The sequence below is a fragment of the Carassius carassius genome, chromosome 22 (genome assembly GCF_963082965.1).
Source record: "Carassius carassius chromosome 22, fCarCar2.1, whole genome shotgun sequence".
Lineage (NCBI taxonomy): Eukaryota > Metazoa > Chordata > Actinopteri > Cypriniformes > Cyprinidae > Carassius > Carassius carassius.
In genome coordinates this window covers 3888129-3908974 of record NC_081776.1, presented here as the reverse complement: position 1 = coordinate 3908974, position 20846 = coordinate 3888129, and the positions used below count along the sequence as shown (strand labels likewise).

General features: G+C 34.0%; 1 protein-coding gene across 3 annotated transcripts in view; it reads left to right on the top strand.

Annotated features, from left to right (window-relative positions):
• The window catches only part of LOC132098731 (dedicator of cytokinesis protein 4-like), an 82827-nt gene that overhangs the window by 40735 nt on the left and 21246 nt on the right, over positions 1-20846 (top strand). For 2 of the 3 annotated variants that reach the window (XM_059504877.1, XM_059504875.1), the window contains exons 13-33: positions 2356-2481; positions 5431-5555; positions 5816-5978; positions 7933-8039; positions 10183-10336; positions 10541-10638; positions 10746-10829; positions 10916-11016; positions 12293-12374; positions 12660-12830; positions 14190-14382; positions 14475-14602; positions 15927-16061; positions 17259-17357; positions 17443-17537; positions 17619-17694; positions 17771-17871; positions 18639-18697; positions 18784-18932; positions 19032-19117; positions 20746-20772. In XM_059504877.1, coding sequence (XP_059360860.1) covers positions 2356-2481; positions 5431-5555; positions 5816-5978; positions 7933-8039; positions 10183-10336; positions 10541-10638; positions 10746-10829; positions 10916-11016; positions 12293-12374; positions 12660-12830; positions 14190-14382; positions 14475-14602; positions 15927-16061; positions 17259-17357; positions 17443-17537; positions 17619-17694; positions 17771-17871; positions 18639-18697; positions 18784-18932; positions 19032-19117; positions 20746-20772 — 2359 coding nt within the window. The remainder of the gene's footprint in view (positions 1-2355; positions 2482-5430; positions 5556-5815; positions 5979-7932; positions 8040-10182; positions 10337-10540; positions 10639-10745; positions 10830-10915; positions 11017-12292; positions 12375-12659; positions 12831-14189; positions 14383-14474; positions 14603-15926; positions 16062-17258; positions 17358-17442; positions 17538-17618; positions 17695-17770; positions 17872-18638; positions 18698-18783; positions 18933-19031; positions 19118-20745; positions 20773-20846) is intronic. The other variant, XM_059504876.1, reaches the window with a different exon arrangement.

Below are 20846 nucleotides of genomic sequence, written 5' to 3'. Positions count from 1 at the left end.
TTAAATGAAATACCCCCATTTTCCGCATAATGCTTGTGTACGTGGTTTGCCAGCGTATTTGGAGGTGGTATTAAGATGCTCGGCTCTCGCAGAAACCTCATTTGCATGATGACTAGAAGTTAATTATTTTAGATCTGAAGAAGCATGAAAGGACCCTCAGGGTGGCTTATCCAAACAGCTACACATGATAATAAATTTCATTTTGGCAGGGGAAAAACCATAAAGAAGCACAAGCATCCAGATGGTAGATATACAGCTTTTTGCGATTTCTGCATTTTCTGTGAAGGGATGGTAAATGTACCCAGCACCTCCACATCCGTTAGATGTTGAATAATAACATCACAAAAGCAGGGAATACATTAATTTTGATGACAGAATCAAAAGTCATTTATTCACCAAACAATGAACAGTTACAAAAACTGCATCAAGATTTTATCGATATGAATGAAGATATGATTTCTGCTAACATATTACATTATTCGTTGCCCGTTTGTTAAACGCCCGCTCATGCATGAGATCACATCCTTACTACGATACTCACTCATCAGCCGTAATGTTTCTATTAGATTAATCTCTACTACATCAGTTATGCTGAGCAGAACACAGAAACAGCTTTATCAGGACCTTATTAAACATTATGATAATGATTATGATAATGGCCTGAAAATAAATTAGCTGTAATGATGTAATGATAGAGCAAGGTTACATTACATATCACTGAATATATATAGTACTTGTTAAAAAATGTAATGGAGTTTTGTTAATTTAGAGCCAATCCTTAAAGGGCCAGTTTAATAAAAAAAATATTTGGAATTTAGAATTTAGTTAAGTTTAATTATGTAATTTACTTATTTTCTTATTTTATTTAAATGTAAAATTTTATTACATTTTTTATTTAAAATGTTGCCTTAATTGGAGCCAATCCTAAAGGGCTTTACATTTATAATTTATCTTCCTTTATTTAAACCTAATTTTATTTTATTAGCAATTTTAATAAAAAATGTTGCCTTAATTGGAGCCAATCCTAAAGGGCTTTACAATACAATACAATAAAATCAGTTCAATTCAAGTCAATACTTTTTTTTTTTTTTTTTTTTTTTTACTTTTTTTTAATTTAATTTACATTGATTTTATATTTAACCTTGACATTAGTAAATGCATCTTTCTTTATATAGTGACTTGAATATCTCATGCATTCAAATGTAAATCATCTGCATAGCACATTTGATTAATTATTGTCTTCTAATTGCTGAGAAGTGAATACATGCTACTGACGTAACATTTCTATTTGAGTAGGTTTAGTTTGGCTCAATTCCCACGTGCACGCTCTGAATCTGTCTGTGTGATTAATGGAGACGTTGTGCGAGTTCAGTAATTGAATAATTCTCCACCAGCACTTCTCTGACCCTGTGCCATCAAGCAGCGATTATACAATATGAAGCCGTTGCCACTGAGTATGTGCCAGACGAGGTTTATGATCAACCTCAGCGCTGCTTCAGAACATCGTTAAGAGCTGCAGTAGCACAGACCCCGATGTGTGTTTGCTTAATCATTTTACTGTCATGTACTGATGGGCTATTGGAAGCGTTCTAAAGCTCAGCAAAACTCTGACAAGAAAAACAGGTTAAAAATAGGCAAAAATTACGTGTAAGGCAGTGCTATTCTAGTATCATTGAGATTATATTATAGTTTTGTTTATATTTAGAATTATTATTATTTTTTATTTAAAATTTAAAAGTTTTAGTAATATTGTTGTTTTTGTCTTTTTTTATGACTATATACATTTTTTATTTCATCTTTAGACATCAAGTTAAACTAAATGAAAATAAATATAATGCCTGCATTGAATAATTTGGCGTGGATCAATTTCAGTCCGTTTCATGTGGTTAGAATTTTTTACAAGAGGCAGTTCTGGACTGATGGTGTGTGTTTCTGTACATAACATCACTTTCACATTATTACTTGTGAATATTCATTACCATTATTACAAAAGCAGTGCAGTTTACCAAAATGCAAACCACTCTGATATTGACCTGAAACACTGCCAAATCTCTTCTGGACAGAATACAATTAGGCAAAATGTATATTTATCACAACCTCTCAAAATAAGAGAGTTGAGTGTGAGAGGATTATTATATTCAGAGCTTTCTAATGAATATTCATGTGCTCTGCAGTGAATACCTGTGAATATTCATCAGGTGCAGGTGCAAAGTTTTCTCAATGTCGATCTGTTGGGTAAAGGTTCATTCATTAAGTGATTGATTCAAGGAAGCTGTGAAAAAGCATCTGTAATTAGCTCATTATGCTGTATTTGTTGAAAAATTAAGATGAATTGGATGTGTGTGTTCGATCCAGGTCTGGCGGTGGCGCTTCAGCTACTACACGGCGACATCGAACAGCTGCGGAGAGAATACATGGTGCTTTTTACCAGAGGAGTGTCCATCACCAAAAAACTGGGCTTCTCTGATGTCATCATGCCAGGTGAAAATCATTTTTGCTTTAAGATCTACATATTTTCTACATATCATATAAACACTCAATTAAAAGTTTGGGATCAGGAAGTGTTTAAATGTTACTGGAAGTAGTCTCCTTTATGCTCACCAATGCTTCATTTAGTTAAAAAACAGTAATATTGTGAAATATTACAAATTAAAAAATATTTTTTATTAAATATTTAATTTTTTTAGTTTGATTGTATTTTAAGATATAATTTATTTCTGTGATGCAAAGCTGAATTTTCAGCATCATTACTCCAGTCTTCAGTGTCACATGATCCTTCCGAAATCATTCTGATATGCTGCTTTGCTACTCAAGAAAAAAAAGTACTATTATTAATGTCGAAAACAGTTGTGCTGCTTCATATTTGTGGACATCATGAGCATCCTTGCCGAATAGAAGCATTGTTGTTATTATTATTATTATTTTTTTTTTTTTTAAGAAAATCTTACTGACTTTTGAATAGTGTTGTAACAAAGAAAATGACATATTAAGGTGAGATTACATTCTCTGTAATATTACTTATGTGCACATTATTGTGTACATCAGAATAAAGTCTGGTCTACTAAATACATTTGTAAATGATTAGTGTTTTGGCAAGCTAATGTTAAAACAGTGCACAAAATGCATGAAAAAACCATTACTTTTAATAATCAAAAACATATCGCCTCCTCCATAAATCTCTAATTGTAGCCTTCTCCAAATTTGCAAAATTATGGGAAAATGTGTATAAATTGTGATTTAAATGTACAGTACGTATTATATTCAGAAATATCCATTTGTGCTCAAGAAAATAAATTAGATTGCAGATTATTTTCTCAACCATTTTTTTGATGCTATATACTTTAGCCTAGCTCTGCTTTGACAAACGTGACTTTTCCCATCAGACAGTTGAAATCCAGAGTGCCTTGACTCCCAGAAGTTCCACAAAGCCAACCAAATAGATTCTAACTGCAAAGTTTTAGAAGCTCTTGCCATATTTTTGTGTGGCATTCATCAGGCAGTCTGTGTACGTCTAAGACTATTTTCTCCCTCCGTCTTTCCGTTACTGACCCAGATGTTTTGGTTGCACAAGCAGTCTGTCTGCTGCCTCCTGGATGAATGTGCCGTCGCTGGTAGTAACTGTGCCTTATGGCTGGCCGATTTATTATTAGTCTTTTGCTGTAGGCTGATCTTCTCATATTGTGTGTTCACATATAGTTTCCATCTTCCAGGAAACTCACTTTGATTTTGATTTTTTTTTCCTGATTGTTGCTACAGCAACTGTTATATGGCCATTAGTTGGCATGACTACTGGTTTAAATTTGTTTCTTGAAATAGGACTGCACACACTTAAATGCATTACACACACTTACAGGAACCCACACTTCCTCTGCTCGTTGTCACAAGCTCTTTGTCCCCTTCGTTTGCTTCTGCCACAATGCTTCAAAAAACTTGACCAGCAGTTCACAGTGCATTTTAAAATCATGCTGCACGGGGCAAAGCATGCAACAATGCATGCATCTTCTTACTGTATATCTTTAGTCTCAAGAAATGCACCTGTGCTAGTTTCCTCGACATGAGTGAAAACTGGTACATCATATAAATGTTGCTCTGAACCATTGCCTATTTTAGGCCGTAACATTAGCACCAATGTGAAAATGTGTTTGTACTATAGAGCTGTTGATGTGAGGGTGTCGAAGCACGGATGGACCATTAAAAAATTGTAAGGTGTGGGCATGTACTATAGATACACTTCCTTTGTGATAGAGAATGTGTTCAATTGTTAGCAGCCTTATTTGTGCGTTGCAGGATGCACCTGCTGAGGACATTTGGGAGGGATGAACCTTTCATATACTGTATGTCTGTTTGTGCTTCTCCTTTATAACTTTCCATGTTTTATCATTCGCTCATGGGGCTGCACCTGAAGTGTATAGTATTAAACCTGCAACATTTTCAAATCATGCAGCTTGTTGAGGAGAGATGTGCTTTTGCGCTTCTGTTCAGTCGATGTGAAGTGCCTTTTCATTCCAGAATCAATTCGAGTTCCATGAAACATGAGAAAAAGCTTGAGTCTTATTGGTCTGTAGGTATTTCTGCTGAGCAAACAGCTTAAAAATCAATGTACATGGTAAAAAGTCATTCGGTTTCTGTGTGAAGGCATCCATTGGGAATCGTGGTTTCATTTTAACATTGAAAATCCATTTTGAAAATGCACTCTTGGTGCAAATCTTCATAAGTTTTCTGAATTGCAAACAGTTGTAGGTTCGATCCCATTTGAAGGTGATTTAAGACCCTCAGAGTCACTGATCAAAGCATTTAACTAGACTAAACTAAACTAGTTAACTAAATAGGTAATATGTAGGGCAAACGTGCTTTGACCTTCCTTTTTCTTCAAACAAAGCTGTGTCATGGTGGACATATTTGTTAATTTATTAACATTGTCATTTTTCTTTATTTATATATATATATATATATATATATATATATATATATATATATATATATAATTTTTTTTTTTTTTACTCAAAAGTATATCTGTGTGTATATATATGTATATGTGTGTATATATGCATATGTGTATAGGCTGGCCTCAGCCAGTCGGTTATATAAAATATCAAGGTGAAAGTCATCATAGCTCGCCTAGTATAGACCCAGCTCCCAACCCAACTTTGAAAATAGATTAACGGCGATATTTTTTTTATCGCCCGTTAAGAGTCTCACGTTAACGCAGCACGTTAACACCGATAACGGCCCACCACTATATATATATATATATTATACATATGTGTGTGTGTGTGTTTACTTTTTATTCTAAAAATGTATAATAAAAAGAAGTATATATTAATATTATTCATTGTATTACTGGTAAGGTGATCTCTACTGTCCCCATTTTTTTGCATTAAATATAGATTAAAAAAAATTTATAATTCCAAAAATGTTTTTCTCTTGAAGGTGAGATGAGAAATGATCTCTACATAACGTTGGAGAAGGGCGAGTTCGAGAAAGGAGGGAAGAGTGTGGCGAGGAACGTTGAAGTCACCGTATATGCGCTGGATGCCGATGGACAGATCCTCAAGGTTTTTAGACTCATAAATGTGTCCCGTCTCCCTTGATTTCCTATGAGTACACACATCCTGGAAACCAAAACCAAAAAAATACATCGCTGGTTATTTGAAATAGCATTAAAGATAACTTCCTCAGTGTTGAGCTCATCTCAATCTGGGATATATTGTTTTCACACTCACGGCTGACAAACAGCTCTCGAGGTGGAGCGATGAGAGGTTTGTGGTTTTCCGTATCCTCTCACACTCAGTCTCTGCTGAATGTCTCTCTGCAGGGGTTTGTGGCCGTGGGCTCAGGCGAGCCGGGCGGAGACGAGTATCACACCTTCGTGCTTTACCACAACAACAGTCCGCGGTGGGCGGAGCTAATCAAGCTGCCCATCCCTGTCGACATCTTCCGGGGCTCTCATGTCCGCTTCGAGTTCCGTCACTGTTCCAGTAAGTCCAACGTTACTGCTGAGATATCCATTGTTGTTTTTGTTCCTCACTTTAGGATACATTTCATATTCACACAAGACTGAGGCAAGACAGAGCTTAAGAGAAGTTAAATTGGCTGAATTTCAAATGAGTGTTGAAAGTGCAGGAGATGTAGCAGTGAACCGTATGAGTCAGAGCATCACTAGTGGGCACTTGATATGGGCAAGTAGTATCATCCAGAATAGGAGCTCACAAAGGGAGGCTTTTTTATGCAATTACTTTCAAGTTAAGGATATGAGCTAAAGTCCGTTCTGTATTTGTCAGCTGTATAAACTTCCTTTACACCGAATCACCTTAAATCATCTGGAGACCATCATTCGCTGATCTATTGAGCATCCTTGCTGGAAGACCAGTATGCATTTTTGTGCTGGTCCAAATTGGTTTATGCTAGATTTGGTGCTGGTGTAGGGTAACTGACCACTATTATATGAAAAAAAATATATATATATATATAAATAAATAAATAAATAAATATATATATATACTCAAGCTTTTTAGCAAAAACTGACCACAATAATATGAAAATAATAATACTATATATATATATATATATATATATATATAGTATTATTATTTTCATATTATTGTGGTCAGTTTTTGCTAAAAAGCTTGAGTAATATATATATATATATATATATATATATATATATATATATACAGTACAGACTAAAAGTTTGGAAACATTGCTATTTTTAATGTTTTTGAAAGAAGTTTCTTCTGCTCATCAAGCCTGCATTTATTTGATCAAAAATACAGAAAAAAACATTAATATTGTGAAATATTTTTACAACTTGAAATAATAGTTTTCTATTTGAATATACTTTAAAAAATAATTTATTCTTGTGATGCAAAGCTGAATTTTCAGCATCATTACTCCAGCCTTCAGTGTCACATGTAACATCCAGTCTATCACATGATCATTTAGAAATCATTCTAATATTCTGATTTATTATGAGTGTTGGAAACAGTTCTGCTGTCTAATATATTTGATGAATAAAAGGTTAAAAAGAACTGCATTTATTCAAAATAAAAAAACATTTCTAATAATATATATTCTAATAATATATTTTCTTGACTATCACTCTTTATCAATTTAACACATCCTTGCTGAATAAAAGTATAGATTTTATTTTAAAAAAAGAAAGAAAAAAAATAACTGACCCCAAATTACTGACCAGTAGTGTATATTGTTATTGCAAAATATTTATATTTTAAAAACATAGCTTTTTTTATTTATTTATTTATTTATTTTTTTACTTTTTATTCATCAAAGTATCCTAAAAAAGTATCACATGTTCTGAAAAAATATTAAGCAGCAGAACTGTTTCCAACTTTGATAATGAATCATCATATTAGAATGATTTCTAAAGGATCATGTGATAATGATCCTAAAAATTCAGCTTTGCATCACAGAAATAAATGATCATTTAAAGTATAATAAATTTAAAAACAATTATTTTAAATTGTAATAATATATCACAATATTACATTTTTTTCTGTATTTTTGATCAAATAAATGCAGGCTTGATGAGCAGAAGAAACTTCTTTCAAAAACATTGGAAATAGTAATGTTTCCAAACTTTTGGTCTGTACTGTGTGTGTGTATATATATATATATATTGTCCAATGGTCTATTGTCCATTCTTTCCTCAGAATTACAAAAAGACTGGTTGATGTAATTATTAATGAATATGAATTGTTAACTTAATCATTACATATTGATAACTGGTCTAAACGCATATTGCTTGTTATCACCAGCATACAAAAATAGATATTTTTTTTCAAGAAGAGTCACAGACATATACTGGCCTGAAGCTTTAGATTACATTTCAGTGTTTAGTTCCAGTGTAAAAGCGGTGTTTTATTGTTAAGGACTTTTAAATGTCTTGTAATTTACAGTGTTTGTGTTCTCCAGCAAAAGAGAAGGGGGAAAAGAAGCTGTTTGGCTTCTCATTCGTTCCTCTAATGCAGGAAGACGGGCGGACTCTGCCCGACGGCACCCACGAGCTCATCGTTCATAAGGTACAGCTGTCAAAATGTCTCGTTGGCTTTTCTACAACAAATGCAATTTAAGAGCAACTGTATGTCAAATGAAAAATTTTCCCTGCTGACACGTATGCCCCAAAAAACCCTAAATTCATACAGTGGCTTCTTATTAAAAAGTGTAAGAGTTAAATAACCTTGTCAGAAAACACATCCCTGAGGCACACCCAATTTAAAAGCATGCTTCGGGCACAGCTCTGGTAATTGCACACTGTGGAAGTGTTTGTGGATTTAACAGGCTTAAAAGAGGTCACAAACACATATGCACAGACACAAAGAGCTGCTGTTACTTGTGTTATGTTGTACTGTCTTCGCTCACACTCCATTAGTAGTAGTTATAAACACCAGTTTATTAAAGAATCTTGTGCTGAACAAATGAAAGACTAATAATGTTTTCATGATTTCTGAATGTCACATTTTTGCAGCTTAGTAATGTCCATGCAGCCATTTATTTCAGAATTGTACAACCTATATAATGTAACTTAAATCGCTGGGGTATATTTTTTTAGCAATATCCCAAAAAAATATTGTATGGTTAAAACTTAAAAATGATTTTTCTTTTATGCCAAAAATCATTAGGATATTAAGTAAAGATCATGTTCCATGAAGATATTTTCTACCGTAAATATATAAAAACTTAATTTTTGAACTTGAACTTGGACAACTTCAAAAGCAGTTTTCTCAGTATTTTTATTTTTTTGCACCCTCAGATTCCAGATTTTCAAATAGTTGTATCTCGGCCGAATATTGTCAGATCCTAACAAACCATGCACCAATGGAAAGCTTATTTATTCTCAGTTTCGAAAATGTTACACTTAAGACTGTTTGTTTGGTCCAGGGTCACAAATAACTTTTATTGGTGTATATGAATCAATATTTGTAGCCTCAGAAAGGCTTAGCCTATAAACAGGACTAGTCTGAGGCTGTGAGCTTCTGATGGTGTATTTACACTCACTGAAATGGAGCGGTTTACTCCAGCATTTAAACACAAGTCTCGATGCAATACACACGAGATCACTGAATCCTGTAATACTGCACTGTGCTGTGTCACTAGTCATGTACGACAGCAGTTCTGCTGAGTACGTGAAGCAGTTTGAGCAAGATAAATGATGAAAAAGAAATAAGTCAGATGTTTGCATTTCTGCTAGAGGCAACAGAACTGCTGACTGAATGTGGAGCGATTGCATGATGCTAATTAAAGCAATAGTTACAGCCAAAAATAGAACTAATATGTCATCATTGTACTTACCTTTTTTACAATCCCATGTGACTGTGCCTTCTGTGGAACACAAAAGATGTTTTGCAAAATGTTAAAGCTTCCCCTGAAATAAATAAATAAATACATTTTACATATTTGGTAACACATTATTACTAGGGATCAATTCTCACTATTAGCTAGTTGCCTATTAACATATTGGCTGTTCATTAGTTCTATTAAGTACATAATTTGCATGAACATATTCTACATCGCTAAACCTACCCAATACCTAAACTTAACAACTAACTTACTATTGATACACTAACTAACTATATATACACATAAAATTGGGAGTTTGATATATATGTGTATATATATGGAGAGAGAGAGAGAGAGAGAGAGATGAGTAAATGTGCATAGGAAATAAACACCTACACAGTACTATTGTAAAATTCATAAGTTAATTTAAATAATTGTATAACTAAATGTTAAACAATAATATTTTACATAAATAAGTTACGAGATACTTGTATGGAGAATAATTATTATTTTACTATGTAGCTGTGGTCAGTTCTAGTGAAATATTAAAATTAGTAAATAATAAAATCTAAAAATAAATAAATAATCTAAAAATAAACAATTAAATAATATAATATAACAACATAAATATATACATATATATATGTGTGTATATGTGTATATATACACATTTATGAGTTGCCCCAACCATATGTTACATCCTCTATATACACACACACACACACACGCACACACACACACACACACACACACACACACACACACACACACACACACACACATATATATAGGTTGTGTCGTGGTGTGTTTATTAAAAATGTGTTGCCTATATAAAAAAAATGTAATGAAATGGTTGACAGAATTTTTTTCATGCATGTTTTCCAGTGTGAAGAGAACGCTAACCTGCAAGACTGTGCTCGCTACCTCAAGCTGCCCTTCTCGAAATCAGATCTGCCCGGCAACAACCAAACTATGAAAGGCACTAAGGAATCCCTATGGATCACATCATTCCTCTGTTCTACCAAACTCACTCAGAACGGTAATGTGTGTCTCTTTGTACAGGATATGAATGGACAAAACGTCCCTAGTTGGAAGTTTTCTTGGCGTAACAGTGGATATGCAGCATGTAGCAGCACCCAGAATGAATAATCACTGAACATGGGAACATTTGGGTAGCTGGCATTAAGTATCAGGCAGCATTTTGCATATTTTAAACTGATTGCTTATTGGCTGTTTCCTGCAGGTGACATGCTGGACTTACTGAAGTGGAGAGCTCATCCGGAGAGAATCAGCGACAGCCTGTCTAAACTCAAAGAGATCGATGGCTCAGAAATAGTTAAGGTCAGCTGCCCTTCACAGCTTTGCTGTTGGTTAATGAACCTGTCAATCACAGTAATATTTTCCTAATTGTCACATGTTTACTAATAAAGTCAAATATCTTGAATCAGTTTTTACAGGATACACTGGACACGCTTTTCGGCATTTTGGACGAGAGCTCTCAGAAATATGCACTCAAGGTGTTTGATTGTCTGGTAGGTACAGACCCTCATTTTTGTGCACAATAGAGGCCAATGAAATCGCATGTTGCTTATTGTTTGGTGAATTTTTCATTGTTCAGGTGCACATTATAAACTTGCTCCAGGACAGCAAGTTTCAACATTTTAAACCAGTCATGGACACCTACATTGAAAGCCACTTTGCAGGAGCTCTGTCATACAGGTACATTAAAAACCTTCAGTAGAAATGTAAATTTCAAGCATCTTTTTGAGTTATCAGCTTGTGAAGTGTGCTTGTGTTGTCTTTCTTTGGTGTTTTGTTATGTAATGCATGATATTTGATGCACTGAATGTGGCTTAAGTGCCCAAATACTTTGTAGGATCAGGCTCACTGTATTGTTTGCTTTTGTCCAGGACTTTTTGTTCACTGCTCTCTTGAAGCCTGATTCTCAGCTAGTATAGCACCGATTCTTCACTCATATAGCACTTCATTTTGGATGTTCATTCATCTGGGTCAGAGATCAACCCACATTACAGCCTACGCAGTTGTTGAATGTGCGTTACGCAACAAAATAACTCAAAAACTGGAAAGAATCAAACAGACAGCCCTAATATGAAATTAAAAAGATTGTACAGTTTAGTTGCAAGAAGTTAATTTTGTCATATTGTTCAAATAGCATCAAATCTAATAGAAATGGATTAAAAGCCACAATAGTCCAGTTTCATTGGGTGTTTAGACACCGCTTTTTATTTCTAGTTATTCTTGCTTACTGGTGCAAATATATTGTGTCATGCTCTTTCATTTAAAGTCTCTTCCGTTCTGTCTTTCAGTTCTCCTTTTGTTGTGATTTTTAGTCTCTTAAAAAACATGTAACCGCATGCATGCAGATCATTAGAAGCTCAGCTCAAGAACTTTCTTTTGTACTTTACTCATTTCGGTGCAATGGACGTCACTTTCTTTCCCTCAACTTCTCATTGCAATGCTAGGAAATTGCAGTGAAGAGTATATATATATTTAGCATATATATATATGTGTGTGTATATATATATATATATATATATATATATATATATATATATATATATATATATATATATATATATATATATATATATATATATATATATATATATATATATATATATATATATATATATATATATATATATATATATATATATATATATGTATATATATATATATGTATATATATATATATATATATGTATATATATATATATATATATGTGTGTATATATGTGTGTCGGTTCAGTACACTACAAACTTATTGTTAATTTGCAAGTATTCAGTCATTATTATTATTAAAACTACTACTACTACATTGTGGGCTCAGTAACAAACAAAATGTTAAAGCAATAAATGCAACTGAGAAATGGCTTCCATTATGAATCTCCACATTAATGCTTTACATTCTGCTAAACAAACATAATGTAAATGTTGAGTTTTCCACAGTGCTGTGTGTTTGTGTCCCTGGCAGGGATCTGATCAAGGTGCTGAAGTGGTACGTGGACCGCATTATCGAAGCGGACCGTCAGGAACACATCCAACAGGTGCTAATGGTGAGACGCTTCACACTACATGTCCTTTCTCAGTCTCTCACATCATTTTTACCCATACTGTGCTCTTCATAATGATATTTAGAGTCTGTCATTACTGTCTGATTTTGTGCAGCCACAAATACAATTGATATTGTAATGTACTGAATATTCAATTTCTCAGGAATGGTTCGCTCCGGGCCGTTATGACTTCCATATGGCATTAGTTCACACAGCCCATGCATTCTTAATAAGACTGCTTTTATGTTGCTTTTTGTGCTCAGATTTGCAATTCTGTTGGTTTCTTAGGCGACGGAGTATATTTTTAAGTATATTATCCAGTCGCGGCGGCTGTTTGCGCTCGCCACGGGCGGACAGAACGAGGAGGAGTTCCGCTGCTGCATGCACGAGCTTTTCATGTCCATCCGCTTTTTCCTCTCGCAGGAGAACAAGGGCTCACGGCCCATCACACAGACACAGGTGAGAGACAGACAGATCTGTTTATATTGTTTATATTTAACACATGCTGTGGTGCTCATGTGGGTGAAATGGGTTTGAGTTTAGCTTGCAACATTTCTCTTTTTTTTTCTTCCACCACCAGTTTTAAATACAAATCAATTGAATAATGATAATTTCATAAAAATTTTAAAAAAAATTATCTCCACCCCCTCTAAAGGAGAAAGATGAATACGTCCAAAGAAAGAATTACTTTGGGTTTTAATGAGAGAAAGAAACATTGTAAATGAACATGACTAATAAGGCTGAAAAGAATGTAGTAAGATAAAAAAACATTAAAAAGTGAGATAATGACGGCGCAACAACATTACAAGAAACTCTAAGGAGTACTTGAGATATTAGGGAAGTGAGAAAAACAGACAGAACACTCTTTGTTTCACAGCATCAGTGAAGGGACATGTGTTGCACGTTTCGGTTGCAAATCCAGCCGTCTAGTTTATTTAGTCTCCAGATCATGGGATTAGTCTCCAGTATCAAATCGCCAGACATCACAGTAAAGTCTAGTCCACTTGGCAGCCTACTTAGACAGGAACAGATTATTTGATAGACGTGTAAAGATAAAAAAAAAAGAAAAAAAAAAAGTTTTTGTTTGTACATACATGTCTTCCACCACTTATATTTAATAAAATTATAAATAATAAAACAATTATAATTTAATTAAAATAATGAAATATTTATTACTGTAATGTTTTTTTTTTTTGTAAATTTATTTTAATTTAATTTAATTAAAAATATAACATTTTTGAAATATAATTTTATTTTATTTATGAGATTAAGAGGTTGTTTGACAGCTATTTAAAGCTAACAATCAAACTTTATTTCATTTGTATATACAATTTAGGGGTGGTTTTATCTGAAACCAGAAAAAATTGGTGGTAATATGTGTGAACAGACGTTCTGTTCATCTAAAATTATTAAGTGCTGATTATTTCACACGTTACTAAAAACCAAAGTGTAATTTACAGTTTTGCTCTGAACTGGCATCCTCCGTGAAATGGTTCTCATTCGCTCTTGAATATGAATCGACCATGAGTGAATGTCATGATTCAGTTCATCTGGAAGAGAAGATGGGAGAATTTAAATTGAAAGATGCATTTCATTTTATTTTGTTTCGTTAAGTTCAGTTTTTTTTTTTTTTTAACTGTCCTCAATAATAATTAAAATGCATTAAATGCTGGGTGATGTAAACTTCATAGAATGTACACAGTTTTCATGTAGTGCGGATTAAAATGACAATTTTGTAATTTTTTTTGCGCATATTTTTTATTTTTCCGTGTAATTACTGTGTGAATTGGCCTGATTGTTTGTCATGTGACTTCACAGGCAGTGTTTCTGCAGTCATTCCCGGCTGTGTACGGGGAATTGCTGAAGCTCTTCACACTCAGGGAAGTGGCCACATTTATACGGGAGACATTGGGCAGCCTCCCCACCGCGTCCCAGGCCGACTGCCCCCTGGAGGCCATCAAGCTGCACTGCATTGCCAAAACTGTAGAGAGCCAGCTCTACACAAACCCAGGTAAACACACACTCACTGGGGATGAAGACAAAGATTGTTATACCTAAATTTAGAGGCTGTCTGGTCAATGCTTGTGTCTGTTTTTTAATCAGAGTCTAGATGTATCCTGCTCCCGGTGGTGCTGCGTTTGCTCCAGGCTCACATGCATGATCAGCGAGATCTCGTCATGTGCGCTCACATACTCACCTGCATGATGTCTCTCCTCAAGAAGGACGACACGGTATGATAACCCTCACACAACTATAGTACAACACTTCGGACAACAAATCTGGTCTGCTTGCAGACTTAGTCTCAGCAAATAGAGCCAATCTCAATAGAGAAATAATTCTAAACTCTCTAAATGTTTGCTGGTGTTTTCAGTGCTTTTTATGCAATGTAGAGAGAGCGTGTGCATGGTAGCCAGGTTGGGAGGATTAAGTAAACCACTGTTCAGAAAATCAACTTTAATTAATCTCAACTTAAATTTGTGGATTAATACTGCTGTCATTTGGCAACCACAGTCATGAAAGTTTGTGGAGGCTTGTTACTAATACAATATAATGCAAATTCCAAAATTTTAATTAAATGTTTTTAGGATAAATAACTTGAGAGCAAACATTGCAGACGAGTATGTATAAATCCTTATTAAAATACGTTATGTACTTATTTTATCCATTAGAAACTGAAGTGGGCATGTTTATATGTATTAACTTATTATATTAATGTGTATTATGTTTTCTAGACACCTCACTATTTTTTTTATGCATTTATTTAGTAAATTATAAACATTCACTAAATATATATTAAATGTATGTGCATAAATGTGTATTGATATGCTGGAAGATTTTAGTCTTTTAAGTCTTTTCTCGTGAAGTCTTATATATTTAAGGGCAGTTAAAGGAGAGGGTTTTAGCACACTTATAACATAATAAAACTTTAAAACCCACTCAGAGAGGTTGGGTCTTTAAATTGAATGCCTTAAAAGCACTGCTTTTATTCCACTGCCTTCAACACAAATTTTCGAAACGGGAACCGTCAGGCTTTAAATTTCCTGCTTTTAGCAATGCTCAGGTTTTTATGTATAATCCACAGGTCTCCGTTTGTTATGATCGTTTTGTGCAATAAAAGATTATTTAGCTTATTTACTGGTCAAACTTTGCCATTGCTAAGAGTATGAAATACGTTTGTCAAAACATGATCCTAAATCCTTCATGCAACCCAGAAGCTTTGTCGAATTAGTGTTTTTGAACATCCCCAACTTGTGTTGACTTCTGCTTTGAAGAAGACCAAAGGAAACTTGCATTGAAAATTCTGATGCTGCTCTAAATGTAGACATCCTCTCTGACCTTGAATTCAAATAGCAGGTTTCACTCGCAGAGAAGGACCGATGTTTCTTCATGCGCTTGCATAAACTGAAATGACAGCTGAACCTTTCATGGCTGTCTCACCCTTTCTTCCATTTGCGCCCCTGTCATACAGTGTGCTTAAAATCACGTTGACCTCTTGCAAGGGCAGATGTATATATGTCTGTTTGTGTGTGTGTGTGTGTGTGTGTGTGCATGCAGGAGCCAGCCGCATCTGAAGAGGTGGATCTGATCGTGCAGAGTATTTTGGGTGTGTTACTGCGGACCATATTAGAAATCGCTAACCGGCCACAACCAGCAGGGCCTACGCTACGGCCCCAAGTTCAAGACGTTACGGTAAGAAATACAAATATGAAAGGCAAGAGTGAATTTTAAAAAGTGAAACATGTATAGCATCAGAAACAGGCTCTGAGAGCGAGGTAATTACAGCCCAGCAGTCAAAGCGTTTCACACATCAGATTCCCTCCTCACAAACAGCAGCTGAATTCTGACGCCATTGCTGCTAGTTGTGACGTATTCCCCAGCGCCCGAAGGTTTTTGTGAGTGCAAACCTCTCCATACCTCATTTCAACTCATCAACGGATTTATTCATCCGTATTCAACACAGACTGAGATTTATCAAGGGTTTTATGGGGTTGTTCAGTATAGGAATGAAATAGTCTACGATGACTTTTTTTGTTCCCTTGTTGAGGCAGGTTTTTTTTGCAAATGAGCGATGTGTAGCTCGATGTACTGTACATGAAATCTGATAACTTTTTCATGTTTTTGTGCTGACTCTGAGGAAATATATGTAGAAAGCTGCTGAATATTAAAATATATATTTAATGTATATAAATGCGTGTCTTGATGATCAAATGTTTACAGTCAGTACTTTTTATTATTTTTATTTTATTCACTTTGTATTCATCAAGAAACAATGTGATTTTTTTTTTCAATACTGTTTCACAATAGTACTATTTTTAAAGTGTTTTTGATTAAATAAATGCTGCCTTGGTAAGCATAAGTAAAAATGAACACAATTTTAATTATGAAATATCATGTAGAGCTATACCAATGAAAGGTATAGATGAAAGGGTTCAAATTTGTCAACTATAAAATTTTTACCCGTTATTTGTGCATTCATTCAAAACATGATGCTGTTCATTCAAATCAAAATGCTATTAAAAATAAATGTAATATATTAAATATAATGTCTCAGAGCTATACAGAGCATGTTTAATAGAAAGTATTCAAATCAGTGAAACATATAGAATTTTTACCCATTATTTGTGCATTTATTCGAAACATGATGCTGTTTATTCAAAACAAAATGCTATTAAATATAAATTTTGTATATTAAGTATAATGTCTCAGAGCTGGACAGAGCATGTTTAATAGAAAGCGTTCAAATCAGTGAAAAATATTCAAATTGTATGCTACATTTGTGCATTTATTCAAAATGCAGTTAAATTCTTCAAACCAACATCAAACTGTGGATTTGTTTCTTCTGTAGAAATACAGAAGAGTGTCATATGTTGAATGTGTGTGTTCCAGGGTGAGTTTGTGTCATGTCTCTTGGCTCTGTTGAGGCATATGAAGGACAGACACTACCAGCAGCTCCTGCAGAGCTTCACCAGTAAAGACGAGCTGCGGGTGAGGCGCTCCTCTATTTCTCACTGACATCTCTTCATCATACAGACCATGTCGAACATCCTCTCGTTCTCTCCGTCTCTGTCAGGACTTTCTCCTGCACATCTTCACTGTGTTTCGGATCCTGATAAGACCAGAGATGTTCCCCAAAGACTGGACGGTCATGCGGCTCGTCACTAACAAGTTAGATCCTTCATTCCCCTGCAGTTTTTCGTGATGTGGTTTTCAGAGTATGTATTGTGATCTAGCATGTTTGATTTACAGCATCATCATCACCACGGTGCTCTACCTGTCAGACGCTTTAAGAAAAAACTTCCTCAATGACAAGTTTGACTATAAGGTTTGTTCTCAGTCCGCTTGTGTGGTGTTGTTGTTTTCTCTGTGGCGCTGCCTCGAAACTCTCTGTTTTCATGCAGGTGTGGGATTCCTACTTCTGCCTGTCTGTTATATTCATCAACCAGGCCTGCCTTCAGCTCGAGACCTTCTCTGCGTCGAAGAGGAAGAAAATACTGGAGAAGTGAGTCCTGCAAGCCCTCCGAATTCAAACTTTCTTAACATACAGTCTGCCAAAAAAGCAGTGTCAAATGAAGTAGTATGTCTGAAATTATAAGACTTTTATTGTTCAGAATATTTAATATAGTTTTTATTTGTAATAGTTGTATTAAATTTTTTTTTTTTTTTTAGATTATTATTTTTTCTAGTTTTAATGTAGGTTTAGTTTTTCCCTATATATTTAGTTGTGTGTGAGTGTGCTTTTTTTTTTTTTTTTTTTTTTTTTTTATATATATTCAATGAGGGTCAAAAGTTTGGAGTAACTGAGATGTTTTATATTTTGTCAACTCACAAAGGCTGGAATTTTTATTTATTCATTTATTATTTTTTATCAAAAACACAGTCAAAACAGTAATATTGTAATAATTGAATTTTAATTAGCTATTGTCCATCAGAATATATTTTGAAATGTAATCTATTCCTGATTCAGAGCTGAATTTTCAGCATCATAACTCCAGTCTTCAGTGTCACATGATCCTTCAGAAATCATTCTGATATGCTGATTTGCTGCTCAAAAACATTTCTTATTATCAATATAAAACAACAACAACAAAAAACATTTATAATAAAAATCTTTTTTAGGTGTTTTCAACATGGATAATAATAAGAAATATTTCTATTTTGGACATCTTGAGTTTATATTCTTCAGGAAGTCAGTCTACAAATCTCTCAATTATGACTGAGCATAGGAGGACGTGTTGTAACGGTTATTTTGCATTAATTTGTGTTCAGGTACGGAGACATGCGTGTCATGATGGGATGCGAGATCTTTAGCATGTGGCAGAATTTAGGTAGGACATTACCCTTATATCTGAAAGCTTAACCCCTTCAGAGTCTTTCTTACGTGAGAAATGAACGTTTCCGTCTCGTCATGCAGGAGAGCACAAGCTGAACTTCATCCCAGCGATGATCGGCCCCTTCCTGGAGGTGACGCTGGTGCCTCAGCCGGACCTGAGGAGCGTGATGATCCCCATCTTTCACGACATGATGGACTGGGAGCAGCGCCGGAGCGGCAACTTCAAACAGGTCACATAGCGCCCCCTTCTGCTCACTAATTGAACATGCAGCTATCTGACTATAGCACTTATAATGACATTTTTGACAAATTATTATTATTTGTAATAGGTGGAGGCTAAACTTATCGACAAGCTGGACAGCCTGTTGTCAGAGGGGAAAGGAGATGAAACTTACAGAGAGCTCTTCAACAGCATGTGAGTGAGAGATAAACTGCTATATATACACATACTGCGGGTCTTTAGTGGACTGAATTTGGTTTAGAGAACAACGGGTAGATCAGCATAAATCAGTGAGACAAATCTCACCCATCTGTGGGTCAATCTGTGATTGTTTTTTGTGTGTGTGTGTTTGCTTCCCATCTGAATTTCAATTTCTGCACATTTTATGAGATCAGATGTGATTGTGGACACACAAGTGTTCTGCTTTTTTTTATTGGTATTTTTTATAAAAATTGCAATTATGCAGTCTTCCAGTCTAAATTAAATGCATGGAAGAATTAACTTTTGGTTTAACTTTTAACTTTTGGTTTTGTTTTTTTTTTTTCTTCATGAAGGATCACTTTTATGCATATATTTAGTGTAAAAATATACAAAGAAAGCTGAATTAAAGAAAATTTCACAGTTTTTATACTGTGTCTGTATGTGACTTTCTCTGTATTGCTCTATATATTCTCTCTCTATATATATATACAGTACAGACCAAAAGTTTGGAAACATGACTATTTTTAATGTTTTTGAAAGACGTTTCTTCTGCTCAACAAGGCTACATTTATTTGATCAAAAATACAGAAAAAAATGTAATATTGTGATATATTATTACATTTTAAAATAATTGTTTTTAAATTTATAATACTTTAAATTATCATTTATTTCTGTGATACAAAGCTGAATTTTTAGGATCATTATCACATGATCCTTTAGAAATCATTCTAATATGATGATTCATTATCAAAGTTGGAAACAGTTCTGCTGCTTAATATTTTTTCAGAACATGTGATACTTTATTAGGATACTTTGATGAATAAAAAGTAAAAAAATAAATAAATAAATAAATAAAAAAAGCTATGTTTTTAAAATATAAATATTTTGTAATAACAATAACTGGTCAGTAATTTGGGGTCAGTCATTTTTTCAATACTTTTATTCAGCAAGGATGTGTTAAATTGATAAAAAGTGATAGTCAAGAAAATATATTATTAGAATTTTTATTTTATTTTAAATAAATGCAGTTCTTTTTAACCTTTTATTCATCAAATATATTAGACAGCAGAACTGTTTCCAACACATTACAGTTTTTTCTTTATTTTTGATAAAAAAAAATGCAGGCTTGATGAGCAGAAGAAACTTCTTTCAAAAACTTAACTGTAGTCTTAACTTCTAATCTTGAATATTAATGCTATTTTAGATATTGTGAGTAAATAAATATAGTAAATATTAATCTTGTTTCATATTTTGTGAGCGAACAAATAAATAATAAAGTAATAAATGGTTAAAATATATAATAAATACGTATTAGCTGTTTTACAGTATAGTCTGTTTCATAATTTTTTTTTTTTTTGTTTCCAAGAAATGTCTTTGCTGAGTCTCATTTTCATACACTCTACAGCAAGATATATAAATTAAATGTTAATTTAAACTGATGATAATTTGATTGATTTTAGGCTTTTGGCGTGGCAGCTGATTTTATTAATTAACTTGTGCATCTCTCTTCATTTCTCTGCTTTCTGTTAACCGTACTAACTGTACTAAATGAGTTTGAGTGGCTGGTGTGGAGATTTAATCTATTAATATGAATTTGTTTTGTTTATGCTGCTCTGGACTAGAATTCCTCTGTTCGGTCCGTATCCTAGGTAAGATGATCACTAATCACTGTTCTGCTGGACAGGTGTGTGTGTCTGTGAGAGTGTGCAGGGCATGATGGGTA